The 20,010-nt window shown below is 43.3% G+C and overlaps 1 protein-coding gene across 2 annotated transcripts in view; it reads right to left on the bottom strand.

The window, feature by feature from the left end:
• The window catches only part of MYB (MYB proto-oncogene, transcription factor), a 33,663-nt gene extending 18,064 nt beyond the window's left edge, over positions 1-15,599 (bottom strand). Inside the window, exons 1-10 of one of the 2 annotated variants that reach the window (XM_059399170.1) lie at positions 15,249-15,599; positions 10,746-10,863; positions 8,843-8,914; positions 7,282-7,374; positions 6,815-7,035; positions 4,847-5,081; positions 3,486-3,566; positions 2,932-3,036; positions 1,366-1,620; positions 116-478 (exon numbers count right to left, since the gene is read on the bottom strand). In XM_059399170.1, coding sequence (XP_059255153.1) covers positions 116-478; positions 1,366-1,620; positions 2,932-3,036; positions 3,486-3,566; positions 4,847-5,081; positions 6,815-7,035; positions 7,282-7,374; positions 8,843-8,914; positions 10,746-10,863; positions 15,249-15,271 — 1,566 coding nt within the window. In that variant the 5' untranslated portion in view covers positions 15,272-15,599. The remainder of the gene's footprint in view (positions 1-115; positions 479-1,365; positions 1,621-2,931; positions 3,037-3,485; positions 3,567-4,846; positions 5,082-6,814; positions 7,036-7,281; positions 7,375-8,842; positions 8,915-10,745; positions 10,864-15,248) is intronic. The other variant, XM_059399171.1, reaches the window with a different exon arrangement.
• Between the last annotated feature and the right edge of the window lie 4,411 nt (positions 15,600-20,010).

Raw genomic sequence — 20,010 nt, 5'->3', positions numbered from 1 at the left:
GAATCAGTGAGGGCAATAGTAATTAGTCATTTGTTCCAAAGGATTAGTGTCCAGATTATTAAGGCTCGAGTGGCTGTTGAAAATTAGTAAAAGCCGTGCAGAAACCGTGCTCTACCTGTGAAGGGGAGAAGGGTAGGCTTTTGACAGGGGAACGCTGGGGAGTTGAGCTGCTGACGTCAGCAAATACGAAGGAGCTAGAGTCTCCAGTGGCCAAGGGGCTAGCCTGGCCCCGCTTTTTTCGTAGGATGACCAGTGGAAGTGTGCTGTGCCTCGAAGGAGGTGAGGGCTTGAGCGGGTCAAGGGAACCCTCGTTCAACTTGAGTCTGTGCGCCCTCGTGCTAGGCTCTCCTGCAGGGCTAGTCACTCTGCCCTCTCTTTGCTGAAGCTGTAGGGCTTTGCCTGCATGCTGTTGGCTAGGTGAAAACTCTGGTTCTTCACAGAATTCAAAACTGCTGAGATCACACCGTGATGAAGAATCCTGAAACAATGTGGGAGGTGCAGAACTTTGAGACAGTGTGTGCCTGCTGCGTGCCACCACCTGAAACAGCACTGAGGAAGAGATGCTGACGGTGGACAAAACACCTGGTCCTCTTGAGAAATGGCTTCAGGATTCATGATTGTTCTGGGACGCTGCATGGCGGGTCTCCCATGCTGCCTGCAGGCTAGTCCCAGCAGACATGCCATAGGGAACCCCCCAAACTCTCTCACTTCACGCAATCCAAAGCAAAAAGGAAGCCTGTTCTAGATGGCACATTTTGGCAAGGGGCATCCTATTTGATGGATATGCCATAAATATGCTTTTTAGTGACAAAGGAAATGAACTGAGTGTCTACGTTTTGGGTGCTGCACTCACATGTATTTCACTAAAGATAGTTTGTCTTAGTGAACCAGCTGGGACTGGGAATCAATAATCAATGTTTTGTGGTGACAGCCATGTACCACCAGTGAACTCCTTCCTGCTTCAGATACATAGAAAGACTGCTTTTAAGTTCTGAGTAAACACAATTCTTAATGTGCTATCCAAAAGCAAAGCACAGTTCTGGAGAAACACAAAGAAGTAACAAAGTAAAATAAGTTACAAATAACTCAAACCTCATTTCATAAGCCAGGACCTACTTATAGGTAATTAACTTTACTATTGTAAAAGAAATATGCGTTTTGAAGGAAATGCGTGAAAAGCTACCTTTTATCTGGGTAGTCTATGAATTCAGATCTCTGAAAAACCATAGATGCAAAGGCTGAAATCATACTTTTACATTAATATATGCTAACATGATCTTTGCAACAGAAAATGGCTATCACCTGAGAAATGGGTTTCCTAATCCATCTGCAAAAACATAAACTTGTCTTACCAGTTCTACTTACAGAATCTATAAATTGAAGTGTTTCTGCAAATTCTAAGAGGTTCTTGACGTTATCCAGGATGGTCCCTTGGTGAACGATCATGCACCTTGCGGGGGAGGCACTTTCTTCAGGTAGGGAGCCAGGGTCCACAGGCAGAGATGGAGTGGAGTGGTGTTCTTCCAAACAGGAAACAGGTGCACTGTCCCCATGAGGTCTGGTGTGGTCAGCGATGGTGGTGCTGTGCCACCCGGGATAGCTGCATGTGTGGTTCTGGGTCTAAGGCGGGGTTGGGGGGTGGCAAAGAAAGAGCGGGGAGAAGAAAGGGAGAAGGAACTTAGCAATGAAGTTGCACAAGGTATCAGATGCTGTTGGAGGAAAGATAAAAGTAGTTGCATCACCCAAAACTTGCGCCTATGAAACAGTTGTCAAGATGTTTCCTTTTATCGATGCAAGACCCTGCTTTTTAATAGCGTTAAGGTCTGTCACCTCCATGAGCACCCTCACTGTCACCATTTTGCTAAAACTGTAAACAGAGGGACTATGTCACAAAGTACAAGTCTCACACAGGCCACCTTCAAGATCTACTTTAACATAACTTCCAAAAGGGCACATATAGTTGATGCAAACTAAGAATTGTCCTGTTAACCTACAGAAAGGCCGGGAGACTCAAGAGTTAGAGTTCCTTATATCTGCATATACTCTTGTTGCTTCTATCCCTTCTGAATGTTACCAGTTGCACTGAGGCCCTGAAGGGCTGCCAGATCAACGTGGTTAGGAAAGCAGAAGAGCACACTAACAGAAGTTGCCTTTCAGCATGACCACGCAACAAGAGACATTGCAAAACGTGAACTAAAGTTAAAAAGTGGTTGAACTAACATATGCACAGAACTAAAGTTAAAAAGTGGCTGAACTAACATATGCACATAATCGTCTTACTATTTAACCACAAAGGAATCCACCCCCATGAATTCCTACTGGGTATCACATCTCTTTTATTCTCTTTGTTGTTTAACTACATAGGTTACAAAGTACATGTCACATTCTCAGTTCGCAGCCCACCCACCAAAAAAATCAGTAGTGGTCCACACGGCTCTCATGCGTGCAAAAAAGAGAGCAGTCCTGTTATTTAAGGAGCACTTATCCATACCTTCTTCCCATGTATATATGAACAGGCATCAGATCATATGTGAAATGATAAAGTAAGAAAATCTAGGTTAAGAAAAATGATAGAAAAAGAAAAATGTCAAATGAATAGATACCAGAGACAGAGCTTTGTAAAAAATGGCAGATTTTCATTCATTTATATCTGTTAGTTAGTCTTTGAATGGATAACAGTCCTGAGAAAACAAGAGAATCGATGGTGCCCCCCACAAGTGGACTCTGCCACACAAAAAGGCCACCTTCAATTTGGTCAACATACATTGGGATTCCAACTGCATTTTAGCACAAACAACTTCTCTTCAAACACTATCAATGGATCTATAGTCATGGTTAATGTAGTAGTTAGAAGAGAAGGGAAAAGAGTCAGAGGGCATGGGGGTGACGATGCTGTCTGTCCCCCATTGAAGCACATGGTTCTGTTCTTACCGGTAGCGCCTGCTGTCCTTTGAGCTCATTCTCAGTTGACATGAGGAGCAATTCTAATTCCTTTATTCGCTTTTCTTTCTCAGGGTCTTCATCATTATAGTGTCTCTGAAATTAAAAGTTAAGAGAGAATAAAATTCAAGGGCCTGACTGGAAGCTGTAGATTCAGTGGTTGTGGCCCACAGTCGTGAGGGACCATTGGGCTCTGTGAGCCTCAGTGTGAGACCAATGCCAGCTGAATCCAGCCACTTTACAAAGCTTTGGGAAGGTTCTTCCAGATGTAAGGGAGTGATGTGAGATCTGAGTCTCGAGTGGGCACTCACTGATGTGCTGGTTCAGCTGACAACGTCAGAGAACCAGAGAATTCCTGAGCAGGTTTCCTCTAGAAGTGAAGATTGGTAGCTTGCTGGCCTGCCCTCTTTTTTTCTCTCTCTCTTTCACTTCAGTTGGTCAAGTGAAAGTAAGTGTTTAGATGAAAGAAATAAAGCACGTCTTTAAAAAGTTTGCTTTGAACAGCCCATGAGTTTCTTGAGGAAAAGGTCTTCAAATGATCTTACCTGAATGGCTGCAGCTGCTGGCTGAGGGACGTTGACTATATTTACATGTAACGCTACAGGATACGGGACATGACTGGAGACCTAGATCAAAAAGGCAGACAAACAAAGGCCGAGTCATTCATGATCACATAGGCATTAGGGGACTTGGCTTCCTGAGGTTTTGCTCTAGGACTGAGGAAAACAAAACAAAACAAAACAAAACTCTACTGATAAAATTCAGGCACAGAGAAAAAAAAGAAAAAAAAAAAAACCCAACCCTCTAATTTGAAAATTTAGTCAAGCCTTTAAAAATGGCTAAGTAAGTAGTTGAAGGAACATAGATTTAAAGTTCTCATTGATCTTGGTGAGTATTCCTTAATTAGAGTAAAGCACAATTAAGCACAATGAAAACATAACCTAAAAATCATTCATGAATGTATGAAAGAAGTCATACTGGGAAAAAAACTGATGGCTCTAGCTGTTTATAATAGAAATATTTTTCTTGGAATAATTATAAGTTTTAGTAAAGAGCACAGAACTGCCTATGATAGTTCATTCATCTGAGACTTTTCTGGTAAGTCTGTAGTCAAATGTATGGAATAGAGAAGAGTGAAAACTCTTTAGGAATATATTTTGAATATAATTTGCATATGAGCTCCATATTCTTGGCTAAGTTTCACCATCTGTTACTGTTAGTTGTAAGATTAATTTATTGATCTTATTATCTTCTTTCTCCTTATTTTTCTTTTCCCAACCATTATGGAAATTTCCTTCCCTGAATAGAAATACCTGACAATTAGGAAGGAATCACACTGATCCAAAGGAGAATGAAAGGAGAAATCAGATAATGGTGTCACAAACCTGCTCCTGACTCAGAGTAAGAAGGTAAACATGCTGGGAAGGAATAAATTAAGACATTTCTGCTAGATCACTACCAGAATCAAACTTAAAGAATCCAACTTGTTGAATTTTAGAGTCAAACGATCTCCTCTTTAATATGACATGCACTTTTCATTTTGGAAGAGGGAAATACATTTTCATTTCTCCCTTCTGCTTCAGCAAGAGCTTGTTAAGTAAATTTACATGCAAAAGCTAATTTGATCTGAAACATTTAAGTTAAAATCCAACAACCTGGACTCCTCCAGTCTTGCCCTGTGAGCTGGGTGACTCTTTGTGGATCACTGAACCCCCTGGCTTCAGGGGATGTGCCCCCAGATAATAACATCTCCCCACATCTACCTCAAAGGCTGTAGGTGGGGATTGAAGGGGGTCTGTTTGTGGAAGTTCTCTGAAAAGTATAAAAGTGTGAGGTATTCCTTCTACCTAGAGCTAAAATCACTGATCATCCCTGTCAGGAAACTAACGTCTCAGAAATGGCTTACATTTTGTGCTTCAGAAATGTGGTAATAGGAATAGTCATTGTTCACCGAGGGCTGGCCAGCCGGTGGGAGATGAGCTGACGGTGGAGGATGAACGAAACCCATCAGATGGCTGTTCTTCTGGAAACTGGGGGCCACGGTTGGTGGGCTGGCTTTAGAAGACTCCTGCAGATAACCTTCCTGCTCGACCTTCCGACGCATGGTAGAATTCCAGTGGTTCTTGATAGCATTATCAGTTCTGCACAGAAATAGATCACATAAGGATTTTACAAACAAAAATTTCAATTCAGGTTAGAGTTAATTGACAGAAAACTGTTTCAGAGACCTTTTCTTCTGGTCTTTGGGGTTGTTGCTGTTTTAACTGTTTCAGTCTTCTAGACCTCTGAAAAGTCATGCTTCCCCTATTACCTAATTGAAAATCCACAGATTTTTCTCATTATCCCATATTGAACATACGTGGACTTCTAGAAATCTTTAAACTCTTGAACCACTTTGTTTCCTTGATAAAAGAATATTTTAAGTACAACCACCCTTCGTGTTTATTCTGACTGTTCATGGTACGAGGCTATAACACACAACTTAGAGATACAGCTGTTCTAGAAAATTTCTCCTTTGAGTGTGGCTTAGCAGGGCCTACCCACCACAACGGGCACACAATATAAAGTTTGGTGAATGATAACGATGTCACCATCACTGTCTGCTTTTTATCTCAGAGAGCACTAGGCCGAAATTTTGAGTAAAAAAAAGGAAAAAAGAAAAAAGAAAGAAACGCCCACCTTTTGTAGTCCACCTCAAACTGTTCTCTAACCAGAGGTGAGAATGGAAAATGGGATCCAGAAGGGAAAGATGCTAAGTCCCAGTGTACTTTCCAACTGCAAAGCATTTTTACTAAAACGTCTTTCAATTCTCAGGAAAACAGTTTCTCAATTCAAAAAAGACAAAAACAAAAACCAAAACCGTTTTAAGCCTCCCTTTTACTCTCTTGAAGGGGGTGGGGAAATGTATGCTAAAGAAAGAGGAAGTTCAATTGCCCCTTAAATTTTTACAAGAATCAACAGCATATCCTCTCAGGCCAAATGGGACAAAAGCCCTACTTTCTTCAGCCTCTTGGATTTTCTAAGCTGATCCTGAACCCTCCAAGAGGGAGGAACAGCTCTGGAAGGTCACACAAGAACACTACCTAAACCATCAGAGCCATGGCCTTCTTTGAAAGGACCCTTTCTCCAATCCTGAAGCTCAAGGATAAAAATCTATTAAATTTTTTCTATCTTACATTATTTACATAAGATTTATAATGAAAGGTATCTTCCAACTTAAAGAAAATGTGTTTATAAAGTGTTCCAGTGGGGTAAGTGGGACAAAAATGAGCTTCTATAGATATCCCTCATAATGAGGTCATTTTTGTGCCTTGTCCATTTAAAGAAAGCATAACACTGGCATTATTTAAAAACCTGGAAGCAGTATGATAATTCTAGAAATGCTCTGCTTCTTCAAAGGAAGAAAAATGAAGCCACGTGGTATAATGAAACAAACACTAATAACAGGAAAATGACAGCTGAGCTCCTTCTGGTCACTTCACCAGCTGCACGAACTCAGACCAGAGACAAGATGTCGATTCTCAGTTTCCTTCTATGTGTTTAGAGGTTTTATAGTCTACAGAGTGCTTCGACATCCATTTTATTTGATATGAACATTGGCCCGGTGGAGGAGGCTATTCCTCATTTTGCCAGTGGGGCGATCGAAGCTGAGGAAGGTTCAGTGACTTGGCCCAGAATGCATTGCTGGGTGGATTCTGGAAGTACTTGACCAAAGAAATGCTAAGAGCTCTCCAATTTAAAAGCCTATGGATCTGGCATATCTCATGAAACATGGTCATTGGAATGTAATTCACTCACCATACATTTAAAACAAAATGTTCAATACCCACTCCCTCATTCTTCCCAATCAATATATTTTTTGACATATTATTACCGTCCAGGCAGTAGCTTTGCGATTTCTGCCCATCTGTTCCCCAGTCTCTTGTGTGCCTGGTAAATAATTCTGTCTTCCTCTTCTGTCCAGGAGGTTTTCTTAACTTCTGGATTCAAGTGGTTATGCCACCTCTCCCTACATTGTTTTCCAATTCTCCCCTTTAAGTGCTTGGCAATAACAGACCAACGTTTCGGACCGTATTTCTGTACAAGCTCTATCACCTTCAGATAAACACACAAAAATAACCTATGTTTTAATGTTATGTATTGACTCAGTGTAATCATTCTTCAGTGTTACAAGACCTTTAGAAAATGTCTAAGAATCTGCTTTCATTCACTGAAAATATGGGAATAGAATCCTCAGCTTCCTGACGTTTTACCTGTTTCCTCAAGTTGGGAAACATTCAATAAAGATGTCTGGGGAATAGTCAGAATTGTGATTCACACACCAATGAGGGAAGAACTTACTCTCTGATCTTCTTCTTTGGTCCAGGGACCCTTGATGAGTTCAGGATTTAGAACTTTCTGCCATCGGTGCTGGCACTGCACATCTGTTCGATTCTAGACAAATAAAGTATGCACTGTCATATAGGTATGATGTGATAAGCACATGAAGGCTTTCTCATGGTGTGAGTCATACACAGACAAAAACGCACATTCAGGAACATTTTAGGGCATGTTTGGAAAGCCTACCGATCGCTCATTACTTATAGCTAGTGAACATACAAAGAATATATCCAAATTGTATCTAAAATTAGAAGCTCTGCCTCCTTTGTGAAACAGTACAAAACATCATTTTGTACAGATGTCAGTTTAACTTACCTTATCCTCAGCCCGTAGAAGTACCTCTGTGGACTAAGACTAAGACTTGTTAGTGATTTCACGTGACAGTCAGGCTTTCATGGAAACCCATTCCAAATAACTAAAGTTTGCCTCCCATTCAAACTAAGAGATGTGCTTCAATTTAGGGCCTTGAGTCTTAATATTACAGCACAAAGATAAATAGAGGCTCTATATTATAAGAGAGGGTGATCTTATAAGAAAAAAAGACAAATATATTATCAACTAATAGAAGGCAGAATTTGATTCACAGGTAAGAAGAAACCAAAGCAAAAGGATATTGGACTGAGAAGAGAAGCTTCTCCTTAAGAGGAGAAATTATGTTTCCTAAGGAAGAGTCTGGAAAAGCTTTTGATAGGGACTTGGAAGGATAGCTGGAACATTCTAGTTGGAGACATCACCAGAGACAAAAGCCCAAAGGAGGGAAAGCAGAAATGAATTCAGTGAAACCTGCTCACATAGAGGAAGTAGGAAACAGAACCCGAGCTGTATGTCGGCACCATGTGGAAGGTCATGGGCCCCTTAATTTGTAAGATTCTATGTCACTGCTGTGGATTTTGAAAAGTTCAGGGACAGCTGCATTCGAGGAAGCTCCATGAGCTAACAATGTTTGCGATGGATGGCAGAGTGGAAGGCTACAGGTAGGGAAGCCAGTTAGGAAGCCCCTGTAATTGTCCAGAGAAGAGGGAAGGGGGCCAAACCTGTGGAACAGCAAGGAGGTTGGAAAGAAGGGGCTGACTGACAAAGGAATTCCAGATTCCACAGTCACTGCCTGGAAGTAGGAGGTGGGAAGTGGGATAAGTCAAAAAGGATAAACCAAAATTTTCAGCCAGGGTACCAAAAATATGGCTATCTAAATAAATAGGAAATTTAAAGAAGCTAACTAGAAAATATCAGGAATTTTGTCATCCTACCGTCAGAATGCCAATTTATATTATTCTAATCAATAAAAAGATAAAACAAGAGGCAAAGTTTTAAAAAAAATGTTGTGAAATTTTTTTTACAATCTCTCTAGAAACCCCAGTTATATGCATTACAATAGAAACTATAAACTATAAGTTATGGATGAGTCCGTCCTCCTCCTACTTCTTATATATGAGCAAATGTGTAATATCTTAATGTCTTTTTCCAGGACATAAATGTTGGGAGAAGATTTCCTTTTACAGAAAGAAAAAAATTACAGACTTACCGGGAGATAATTGGCAATAACTTTCCAGTCATCTGTTCCATTCTGCTCCACCAGCTTCTTTAGCTTTTCATCCTAAGACATTTAAAGTTAATCTAGGATATCAGTCATTTACAGGATAACTTTATTCAATTAAGAGTAAAAGGGAACCAAACCAATAATCCAATCCAGAAAAAAACCCTCAAAAATATCCAAATACAACAGATATTAATGTAATATACTGGTTTAGAGCACAGATTTATTTAGAGTCTGACACACCAGAGTTTGAAACCCGACTCAGCTATTGAATAGTTAGACGAGCTTGGGTATATCATTTTATTTTTCTGGGCCTTAATGTCATCTTCTATGCAGTGGGAATGCTGATGTCAATGTGGGTTTTGGGAGATTACATGAAATAGCGATGCAAGACATTTAGCGTAATGCCTGGCTCGCTGAATGTTTAGTATATGAAAACTATTCAAAGTTCGCTTGATGGGGAAAAAAAAATGAACTCCAATGTTAGAGTCAACAGACATTTAATTATGACAGTAAACAGCATCTTGAGTAAGAAATAATTCAAGTTTTATTTTAACATTTAGCTAGTTCAACCTCTTTCATGCAAAAAATGGAAGATCACTTTTTAGAATAAATTTGAAGTCACGGATAATACAAGAAAATAATTTTATTTTTGCATCAGCATAGTCACAATTTAAACGAGGCCAAACTTATCAGAACACAGAAGATACTAAACCTCAGGAAGAAATCTTTCAGGTCTCAAGTGTCTTTCTAAACACATCCCTTCAAGTGAAAAAAAAAAACGCCACATTCCTGCAAAGATAACTTTCACACACAGCGTGGGTCCTTGTAGGACACAGACACAGGAATTAGGAAACCAGTGTTAACAACAAAACTTCTGTACCTCCCAGGATCTTCTAAGATCACTCCATAGATAAACTAAGCATTTCCTATGGACCTCACTGCCAATCCCACTTGCCTATCAACAGGGGTTCTGGTTTAAGTGAAGTAGGGTGGAATGAAACTGAAGAAGAATCAATATCATTTATTCTAACATAAAATCCTCTAAAATCAGTTGCAATTGTTTTGGAAAACTTTAAAGAAAACAATTTTCCCCATACATGAATAATTTTTGCCCCTTAAGTATTAGTTCCTTAAGTAGAAAGATCAAGCTTTTGCTAAGCTAGCAGAAAAAGGAAGGTGGGAAGAAGACATATATCCATCCATCACTGAAAGCTGAATAGACATTCATGTATATGGCTCTGTGAAATATTATATATCACAACTGTTTAATCAATCCATTATGACAAGATGAGTTCTGTGAGTATTTTGTTTCAAACTTTTGTTTTGTTTCGGGAAATAGCAATTCATTCACTTGTACAGAGAACGCTTGTTAATATCTTCCTTTGCATCAAGTGATTCTGGGCTCAGGGAACACAAGAAGGAAGAGACACTTAGCCCTGCTCTCAGCAGATCTGTTGTCAGTCTACTGGGGGAGGCACGCATGTTCCAGCACTAATAAGTAAGAATGTGTATCCAGTGCTTGGAGGATACAGCCCACCTGCCTGGGGAAGGCAGGGATGGCCTCAAAGAAAAGGCAATGTCTTCACAAGTGATAAAGAAGTAGTAAGAAGCAGCGCAGCAGAAGGACAAGAACAGAATAGGCACAGAGAAAACCACAGACTAAATCTAAAGTGAGAAGGAGGGGACATTCAAAGAACTATGAAGAGTCTGGAAGTGGATGGTAGAGTGTACCCGTGGGGAAGGGGTGAGAGGATAGCATGCTGCACAGGCAGGCTAGGCTAAGACTTCAAAGAGCCTGCTAATGAGTTTGAGCACCTGTCGTTTAGCCGAAACATTTTTTTTTTCATAAATTGATACACTTCCATGTTTTGATAACACAATTAGTTACCTCTTCCCTGGTCCACCTAGTTTTCCCCAAGTGGCGCTTTCCAGACTTAGGCAGCAGCCCATCATAGTCATGATCACACATCTCAATGTCTTCATCGTCCTCGTCACTACTGTATATGCTGCAGGAATAAAAAATGGGCAGACGTGGACTGAAACCGGAAGACTTAAACTACTGGGTTACAAAATTTACACGAAGACTTGGTCTTTTCAAAGGTTACGGAGATAAAATTTGGAAAACCTGCACGACAAGATTGTTTTCTGCATTCTGTTGCTCTAGCATTGTGCACTGGTTCTGCTGGTAGTGGTATCCACAGATACGGCCAAGGACCTGGCACGTGCTTATTGCTCTGCATGTTTGAACCTGCTGAGACTCCTAGGCCAGCGACAAGTTACACATTTCACAACCTTCCAACCAATGAAGGTTTAAGTTGAAAACTTAATGTTAAGGACAATAAAAGAAATGGGAGAGCCTGTGTCCTTTACATAAGCACATGCTTGAAACCTTTGGCTTACATCACAGCATTGGAATAAAATTTCTCCAAGACAAGCAACTCAATTATGTTACTCCAACGCGGTTGGTGTTTTATTGACAGAGAAAGAATTCAAGAAGCGATACACCTGACAATACAATCATAGTTATCCCTTACAGATTGAAAAGATTAAGAAAATGTAAAAGGAGAGGATTTTAAAAACCCAAGGAAGGATAAGGCCATCGAGTGATCAGACTGCTTTATGCACAACATTAAGATCCAATAGCTCAAAACTGCAGGCCAGTTGGTCCAACTTGTGGCTGCGATGACAATACTCAGTTTCCTAAGTAACTAAATGAATAATTAGGCCACTTGGTAGTCACACTCTTACTTACTTTTTTGTTTTTGTTTTTGTTTTTTTTTTTTTTCCCCCTGACTGAATGGTATTTGACAACTCTTAAGATGCACCTAATTCAAAACTGAGGGATTCCCCCAGGTGGTGCATTAATATTTTGAGGAGAGCCTTTTCTTTTACCTAGTAGACCAAATTCTGAATTCTGATGACTTTTGAAGTAACTCTACACTAAGTGTTTATTAATCATATATTAAGTAGATGACAGTAATGTTACAGCCGTGTATAAGATATGCTATCTTAAATTCTATCATATTAATATAAATGCACCTTAACTATCTGAAATTATGCTATCTTAGAAACTTCACTAAAATTTTTCATTGTAATATTGAGAAATCCAGCAAACTGAGTACAGTTAAAAAATCATGACACAAAGCAACATCATAGTGCCAATCATGATTTTCAAAAAGAAAATGTGTATTTATATCAGGTTTTGTCTTCCCAAACTAACTTAACAAGTATATATTACTCACCCCTTACAAGTCAAGCAGAAGTATTTCCCCAAAATCCTGAATTTGAGGTTCTTATAATTTAAAACTATTATTTTGGGCATAAAATGAAGGTCCAGGTTGCATAGTGACAAGTAGCATGTGATCCAAACTTCAAACGCCACCACAAAAGAGATCACTAAGCTGTACTTATAAGCTACAATGAGTTTTTCATTTAGCGTCTATTCTTTAAACAAGAATCTCATCCTGTTCCCCACTGTCAAGGAGAGGTTCTAAACAACTTGATTAATAAATAGAATCGATTCCTGTAAATATATATATACATATACACATACGTATATGTATGTATGTGTATATATATACATATCTATGTGTGTATATATATGTATATTTCTGTCGGTCAGCATCTTTGGAAAGGTTCACATGGAGCTTCTTGGAAAGCCTCCTTACAAAAATATCAGGAATACCAAAAAGAGCAGAATAATTTGAAAAAGGAGCCACAGATTCAATTTACTTTAACGTTTTAAGTTTGGCTGGATCTGGAGATTTTCAGAAGTGAGAAACTACATTTTCCAAACTAGTAATTGGGCACTTTCCTCCTGGAAACAGCTCACCTCACAGGAACAAGCAACAAATGCGGCCGCCCATAGGGGGCAGTCAACGTCAGGTGAGAAAGGATAGGCATCAGACAGATCTACAAGTTCTGGAGGCAAAGGTGCAAGTCCTAATTTTGCCTCCACTTCCCTGCACGACTTGGACAAATCACTTCCTCTCTCTCAGGACCTTAGTTCCTCGCCTATACCTAAGGGCTTGGATTTTATTAGTAAGGTACTTTCCAGCGCTAATAAATGATGGTCTCACGTCTTCAGGGCTTTTTCAAATTTCAGCACGGAAGCAGAGATGTGCAAAACCAGAGTCTTGGGGGGAAAACGTGGCGTGGGACTTCTGCAGGTTCTGAAGAGACCAGAAGGGGAGCAGGGCGAGCCCAAGGCTGCTCCCAGTCTCCTCCCGGGGCCATCAACAGGTTTGGCACCTGGCCCAACTTTTGAGCTTTGCAGGCGATGCCCTGGCTCCAAGTTGTCCCGGTAGCCTAAATAGCACGACTAATTTCTACCAAGGACCTGAAATAACTTTTCCTTCATCTGTTCTGACAAACAGACTCAACAGTTAGAGGACTTTCAAAGGTTGATTTCAAGCTTGATGCACTCGACTCCCCACCTGCTAGACCTGGTGTGGTTACAAGAGTACAACTATGAATATTACATTCTGTCAAGGAAACAAACCGTGCAAAGAAACGAAAAAGAAAAGAGGTGTTGGGGGTTGGGAAGAGGGAGGGGAGCGGGAGGAAGTGCCTTGTAGCCACTACTGTGATTCTAGAAAAGGGGTTCAGACTCATTTCGCTGACCTGGTTAATAATCCCTGTGACGCTCGCCCAGCAAGAAACGGCTTTGAGCCCGCAGCGGGGTTTCTCTTCCCCCTGAGGCAGGTTCAAGGCTCCCGCCCCTCCCGGCCGCCACCCTCCTCCGCTACCTGGGAGCTGCAAGGAAACTGAGCAGCCCCGCCCCACCCGGCCCGCAGAGATCTCGGGGCGCAGAGCCTGCACCGCGCCTCCTCCCAGAACCCCTTCCCAGCTTCCTTCTCCTCCTCCTCCCAGTTTCTGCTCTCAGGAAAAAAAAAAAAAAAAAAAAAAAGGTGCCCTCGGCTGCTCTGCTCGTTAAGTCCCAAAGGCGAAGGTGAAACCACTTCAGGGGCAGCACCCGCGTGCCGCGTGGCCGGGCCCAGGGCAGGCGTTGGTTGCCCAGGGCCCCCCCCAGGTCGCCTCCTTTTTTCTTGGGCGCCGAGGCCGGCCTAGGCGCTGCTCCCCGCCTGGCCAGGCCGGGCCCGAGGGTGCTGCTGCACGGCCCAAGCCCACACCCACGCTCCTTGCAACTTCCCAACGCGGCGCGGGGACAAGCGACAGCCGGTTCAAAACCAAATAAGTACATGAAAAGCAAACAACCAGAAGGAAAAGAGGTTGGCTTTGCTTTGCCTCCACGGGCTTATACCAAGAACCTCTGAGCGAGGGTCGGCCGGTCAACCCTTCCTCTGCACCGACCACCTAAGGCGGCTGGAGCAGGGCGTGGGGAAGAGCGGCAACTCAGCCGCGTCCACGTGTGCGCGCCGCGCCGCGCCGCGCCGCGCCGGGACCTCTTGCCCCAGCGCCGCGGGGATTGCGTCCTGGTTGCGCGGCAGCGGCCTTGGGTGCTGCCCGCCTCTGTCCTTTTCCGTTGAGTGGCAACCGCGACGGCCGCCGGGCTTGTCCCGGCACCCCGCGGCTCGCAGGGAACTCCGGCGCTTCCAGTCCGGGAAGTGCAGAGACCAGGGGAAAGCGGGCGCGCCAACCACTGACAGTTCGGAGGAATCTTTCCCTCGTCCTCTTCCCTCTTCCCCTCCGCGCAGCCACAACGTGAGGGGATTTCGCCCATCATCCCGGCGAGCCTCCCCAAGTGCGGGGACATGTGCGGCGCGGACGCGTGTTGAGTGCGTGTTAAGTGCTTGCATAAGAAATAAAAGCCTCCCGGAGTACTATGATGAGAGCTTTCAAAACCTGGGCTTAAACCAATTTGCCAATGTAGAGATCCTTTTTCTCCCTAAAATCTTCCTGGCAGCCGCCTGTCAGCTGCTGCTCTTCTTCGCCTCCGTAAGGAATGAATGAAATTTAAGGGAACTACCTGCAGCTACTAAACAATCCGGCATTTTCCCTATATCTGCCATATGCTCTGCGCTTCCAAGTCCAAACATATCGCAGAGCATCCACCAATTACGCTGCGACTCCTTCGCCGACGCCCGCGGCATCAAGCTGGGGACCTAGTGGGCTCCTCGGGGCTGGTGGTCACCTCCCAGCCCCCGGCTGGAAGGTGCTGCTTTTTTAACCCCCTAGGGAGAAACGTCTCCCCGTGCAACTTGCAAAATGAACCCCAGGGCATGCTTCCTGACGTCCTGCTATATTTCCCGCATAGGCTCTTCCATTCATCAGTTCCACTCACGGCTTCTGCTGCAGAGGCAGGGGCTCTAGGTCCTCGCAGGATCTGACAGCCCCGCAGAAGATCCGGGAATGCATGCCCACCTGCTCCCCGAGCGCCTGGTGCCCCGCGCGCCCCCGCCCGCGGCCGCCCGTCCGGGCTCCCCGTTACCTGTGTCGGGGTCTCCGGGCCATGGCGCGGCGGGCGCGGGGCTCAGCTGGGAGCCGCGGAAACCGCACGGGGCTACCGCCTCCCGCTGCCCGCCGCCTGCCTGCGTCCCTCCCCCGCTGCGCAGCGGCGTTCCGCACCGCCTGGGCGAAGTTTCTCGGGAGAAAGAGGAGGAGGAGGAGGAGGAGGTCGCGGAGGAGGAGGAGAAGGAGGAGGAGGAAACAGGTTGATATTAAAATGTAAACTCTGTAAACAGAGATGCCATCAAACAAAGAGCTTTGGACACTCCCCCTCCCGCCAAATCTGGCGCCCCTGCAGTGCGCACGCGCCCTGCCCGCCGCCTCCGCGGTCGCCTTGGCTGCCGCCCGCCGGCCCGGCCGCCGTTCCCCTTCGCCTCTCGCGCCGCCGCGCTGCGCCTGGCGCGCCGTGAGCCCCGAACAGCGCGCGGGCGGGGAGCCCGGGGCCGGGGAGGGGCGGCCGGGGGCCGCGCGGCGCCTTTTCTTGCGCAAACCCCGCTCCCGAGCAGCGGCCGCGCGGGCTCGCGCCACGTCCCGCTGCTGCCGCGTCCCCTCCTCGGCGGCCGCGCCACCGTCGCCCGGCTCGGCGTGCCCCAGGCACCAGCGCCCCGAGCTCGCCGGGCTCTGACTCACTGTCCTGGGGGCGGCAAGGGCCGGAGGGGCGGGGGGAAGTACTGCATTGGGGATTGGATTTTAGGCAGGGTATAAGATTGAGCTCTCTGGAGATGAAGTGGAGGGTGGGGAGGAGTAGTAAGGGACGGGAGCCTGTGTTTTCACTGGGCTGTTTTTTGTTTTTTTAATCTCTCCAATTGAACTTGTTAGTGACAAAGGACACTTAAATGCAAGTGGGGCTGCAGTTCTCACCGCTCCTTATGCGGCATCCGGGAGGAGCTTTCACTCCTCTGCGAGATCCTGGAGCCAACACAGCCCACGCGCCGCCGCCGTTTGGTCACTAGCACTTGACTCTCACCCGGCACACGCCCGGCCCCACCCACCCTGCCCGGCCCGGGCGGCGCCCACCGCACACCTCTGCCCCCGCACCACCCCTACAGCCGGCGCCCTGGATCGCACACCTGCAAAATCCGCGGAGTTCCAAGCTGAACTAAGGAAACCCCACGTGTGCTGGCAGGGTTTTGAAAGTTAAGCGGTTTGTGAGACGGAGGTCGGTATCCAGGCTTAGCGTAGTTTGGGGACTGTATTTTACGAGATAAAAATCATCGAAGACTTTTTGTGTTCATTTAATTAGGGACTCTTGAAGAAATAAAGGGAGAAGATAAGTGCTGAATTTATAAGGATTGATGATTGGGGGATTTTAGGGGAGTTTTAGTTTTACTTCCGTTTATAGACTTGTACCATTGGGGATTTTTTTTTCATTCTCTGTACACACTTAATTTATTTTTCCTTTAATCTTATAAGTTGAGACTTCTGCTGACTGGGTTTGTGGGTGTCCCATGTGCCCCGGCAGTTTAAACTTAGCTCAGAAAGCATTTTTCTTACTAAAAAAGCATTTTCTTACAGAAATGAGTCATAATTTTATTAAATGGTGAAGCATGCTAGGTTTCAAGACTTTATCTGGCGTTTTAAACTTTGTTTCTTAAAAATTGTAATATAGTTCAAGTCCTTATCAAAAAATGTTAGTTGCTAGCAAGGTTTTAACATTACTTTCTTCCTGAGGAAAAAACAACCCTGAAACAAAAATTATTGTGAGGTATTTCAGTTCGCAATTCTGAGAGATAAGTCACTTGCAAGTCAATATATTTTTAAAGCCAATATTTATTTGTAGATTCTATAATAAAGTTTCTCCACATCAAAAATAAAATAAATAATAATAAAGAGCAAACATGTAGAAATTACTCCAAAAGGAATTACATTCCGTCTTTGGGATTACTTTATGAATCTAACTGGTGTGATTCCCAAACTGAGCCTCTTTGGCACAGAGTATAAAAACCCTTCCAAAAATGAGTTCATTTTCTCAAGATAATTAGGAGGTACAACTGCCCTATGATTCTTAAACTCCTTTTAGGTAGAAAGATATCAAAATCAGTTTTATTCCCTTTATTCACTTTGTAAATCATTTTATGTGTTTTGGGGATTTATTTTATTTTCATTCTCCAGGAAGACATTTTGGAATATAGTTTTGTATTTTTCCTTGTATTTGTAACATAAGCATAATCCAATAAAGAGTATATGTGCAATGATTCTTACTAGGCTAATGGGGGATATATTGCCACCTGATAACCATATGGAAGGATAGAATCAAATGGAGTTACCATAAATTCTTGTATAGATGAAAATATATCTTCAAAGCTGTTACAGAATGTTTATTACAACTATACATTTTCCCTTCCACTTATAACTATTACAAGTGTACTTTTAGATAAAAACTTTATATAGTTCATCACTTTTTTTTTTTTTTTTAAAGATCTGCCTCATCAGTTATTTTAGCTGGGGCTGGGTTGGGAAAGGGCTAAATTCACGTAAGACTTTTATTTGCATTGCATCAGATAGAGGTCAGCAACTTTTCTGTAAAGGGCCAGATAGTAAATGTTTTAGACTTTGTGGGCTATATTGTATGTTCTTTTCTTTCCTCCTCCTCCTTTTTTTTTTTTTAAATAATTTTTTGAAAATGTAAGAAAACGTGTTTAACTCAAGGGCCATATCCAGCCTACAGGCCAGAGTCTACCAGCGCTAGAAGAGTGGTCTTCAGTCTTCAGTGTGTCACAAACACTGAGTGTTCCTGTGAAAAGTATACATTCCCAGGCAGTCCCCCTAGAGACCATGATTCAGTAGGTCTGAGGTAGGGCCTAGGAATCTGCATTTTAAATAAGTACCCAAGTGGTTTTCATGGACGTGGTTTCTAGACAACACATGGACAATCTCATTATGAGAGAGACAACAAGAGGGTTCAATACAATTTCACCTTTGCGAATTGTTGCTCACCACCTTCCCCCCACCTCATTCTCTTGCACCTCTCCTTAGCTAAAGATTCAGTCTCTCCAATCCAAAATAATTAAATTCTGTGAGAAGGTTGATGCCAGTGACCACAGGACTATGGCAGCCGACTCTTTCTTCATGTACTGCTAAACTTCAGCCTCAGATTAGAATTTGAAAGGAACCACTCATCACTCACTGATCATCATTAGGATCCCCCCCCCCCCCCGTGAGAAAGCAAGCATTTAAAGCATTTTGTTTTATTGCTAACCATCAGAGAATGGCTGAGAGGAAGAGACATGCATGAAAGGTACAAATGTCAGCTTTTTTTGCTTCTGACTGTTGAGAAATCCCAAGCATGGGGTGGGTCTTTAGTACCTGTGGTCAGTGTCCCAAAGACAAGAGGCTTGTCAGTGTTGGGGACAGACCGGCCCTCTGGGGCTCCCTGTCTCTACAATCCACCTCTCCTCACCTTCTCAACACATTTTAGTTCACAATAAACACCAAATCACAGTAAACACCATAATCACAGTAAACACCAAATGGTTACTCCCCATGATTCTTGATCATTTCAGTTAATGAACGACTGCTGTAGCATATAGAATTGAATCCGTATGTTTGAGATAAACCTCATGTCAGCTCACAGCAAGCTTTTTAGTAATAACAGTGGGGGAACTGCTACTTTAGTGCAATATGTTTCATAGAGCCTGTATATTAGATAGTGACCAAATACATTTTTATCTTTAAATGATTTCTGGGTTTGGCACCTCATTTGGGATTTCCACCCTCCAGATTATATGTTCCTTGGACAAACAACCTGCCTGTTTTCATCACCATTTGAACTGAGTCTTTGTTAAAAGCAATGAGTTTTTCCATGATAAGGGAAGGGTATTTCAGAGGATGAGAAAACCATGAGCAGAAGCACATGGTCAGGACCCACAAGGCAGATTCCAAGCCCAGGGACCAAGGAGCTGTCTAGATTGACTGCAGCAAGGAGAGTTTTGAAGACTGGATTAAAGGATTAGAGTGTGGTGTGTTGAATGCAAGAGCTACATTTTCAGGACCGTACATTTGGAAGATTGATTTAACAGTATGGTCAGACAGACCATAGTCAGAAGAAGATGAAGGGGAAGAGTTCAGTTAATCGGTCTGGACTAGGACAGTGACCCTAACTGCAATGAAAAGGAGGGGGTAGATCAGAAGAACACTGGCTGGGCAGAACCTTCAAGACTTAGCAACTGATTGGCTAGCTATTGGAGGCACCATTCATAGAAATAGGGAAGTCAAGAGGGGAAGAGAAGTGTGTGCTATGGAGATTCAAAGAGGAAAGTGAGTTTAGATTTCAGTATGTTAAGTTTGTGGTTTCTTATGGAAGTGATCCGGGTACAGTTCTTCAGCAGGTGGCGGAGAATGTGGGACCCTTGCCTGCTGGAGAGGCCAGGCAAAATTTTGTGAGCCAGTTGTTAGACACAGACATGATTAAAAATTAAATGTTATAAAACTACAATTAAATATATTGTATGCCAAAAGGTAATACATATTTAAAAGTCATAATCTCCTCCTTCTTTTTACTACATTTTATTAATATGTCCGCTCTTGGGGTAATTTCCCCAATACATGTGCATGAAAGAAATACTATGTAATGTGTGCTAATATGCATATCTTCCCAATTTTGTGTTCAGTCAAGTCATGCGCGTAGCTGGGCTTGGCTATGGTTGGAGTATTTATACCACAAAAAGTGACAAAAGCTACAAATAAGGGCTCCCCAGCCTCCAGAAAACCTGTTGTTAAACATTTACGAAGGCAACGCTGGAGAA

Source organism: Mustela nigripes, chromosome 5 (genome assembly GCF_022355385.1).
Source record: "Mustela nigripes isolate SB6536 chromosome 5, MUSNIG.SB6536, whole genome shotgun sequence".
Lineage (NCBI taxonomy): Eukaryota > Metazoa > Chordata > Mammalia > Carnivora > Mustelidae > Mustela > Mustela nigripes.
Note: the sequence above shows the minus strand (reverse complement) of the source record. Positions and strands in the feature narration are given on the sequence as shown.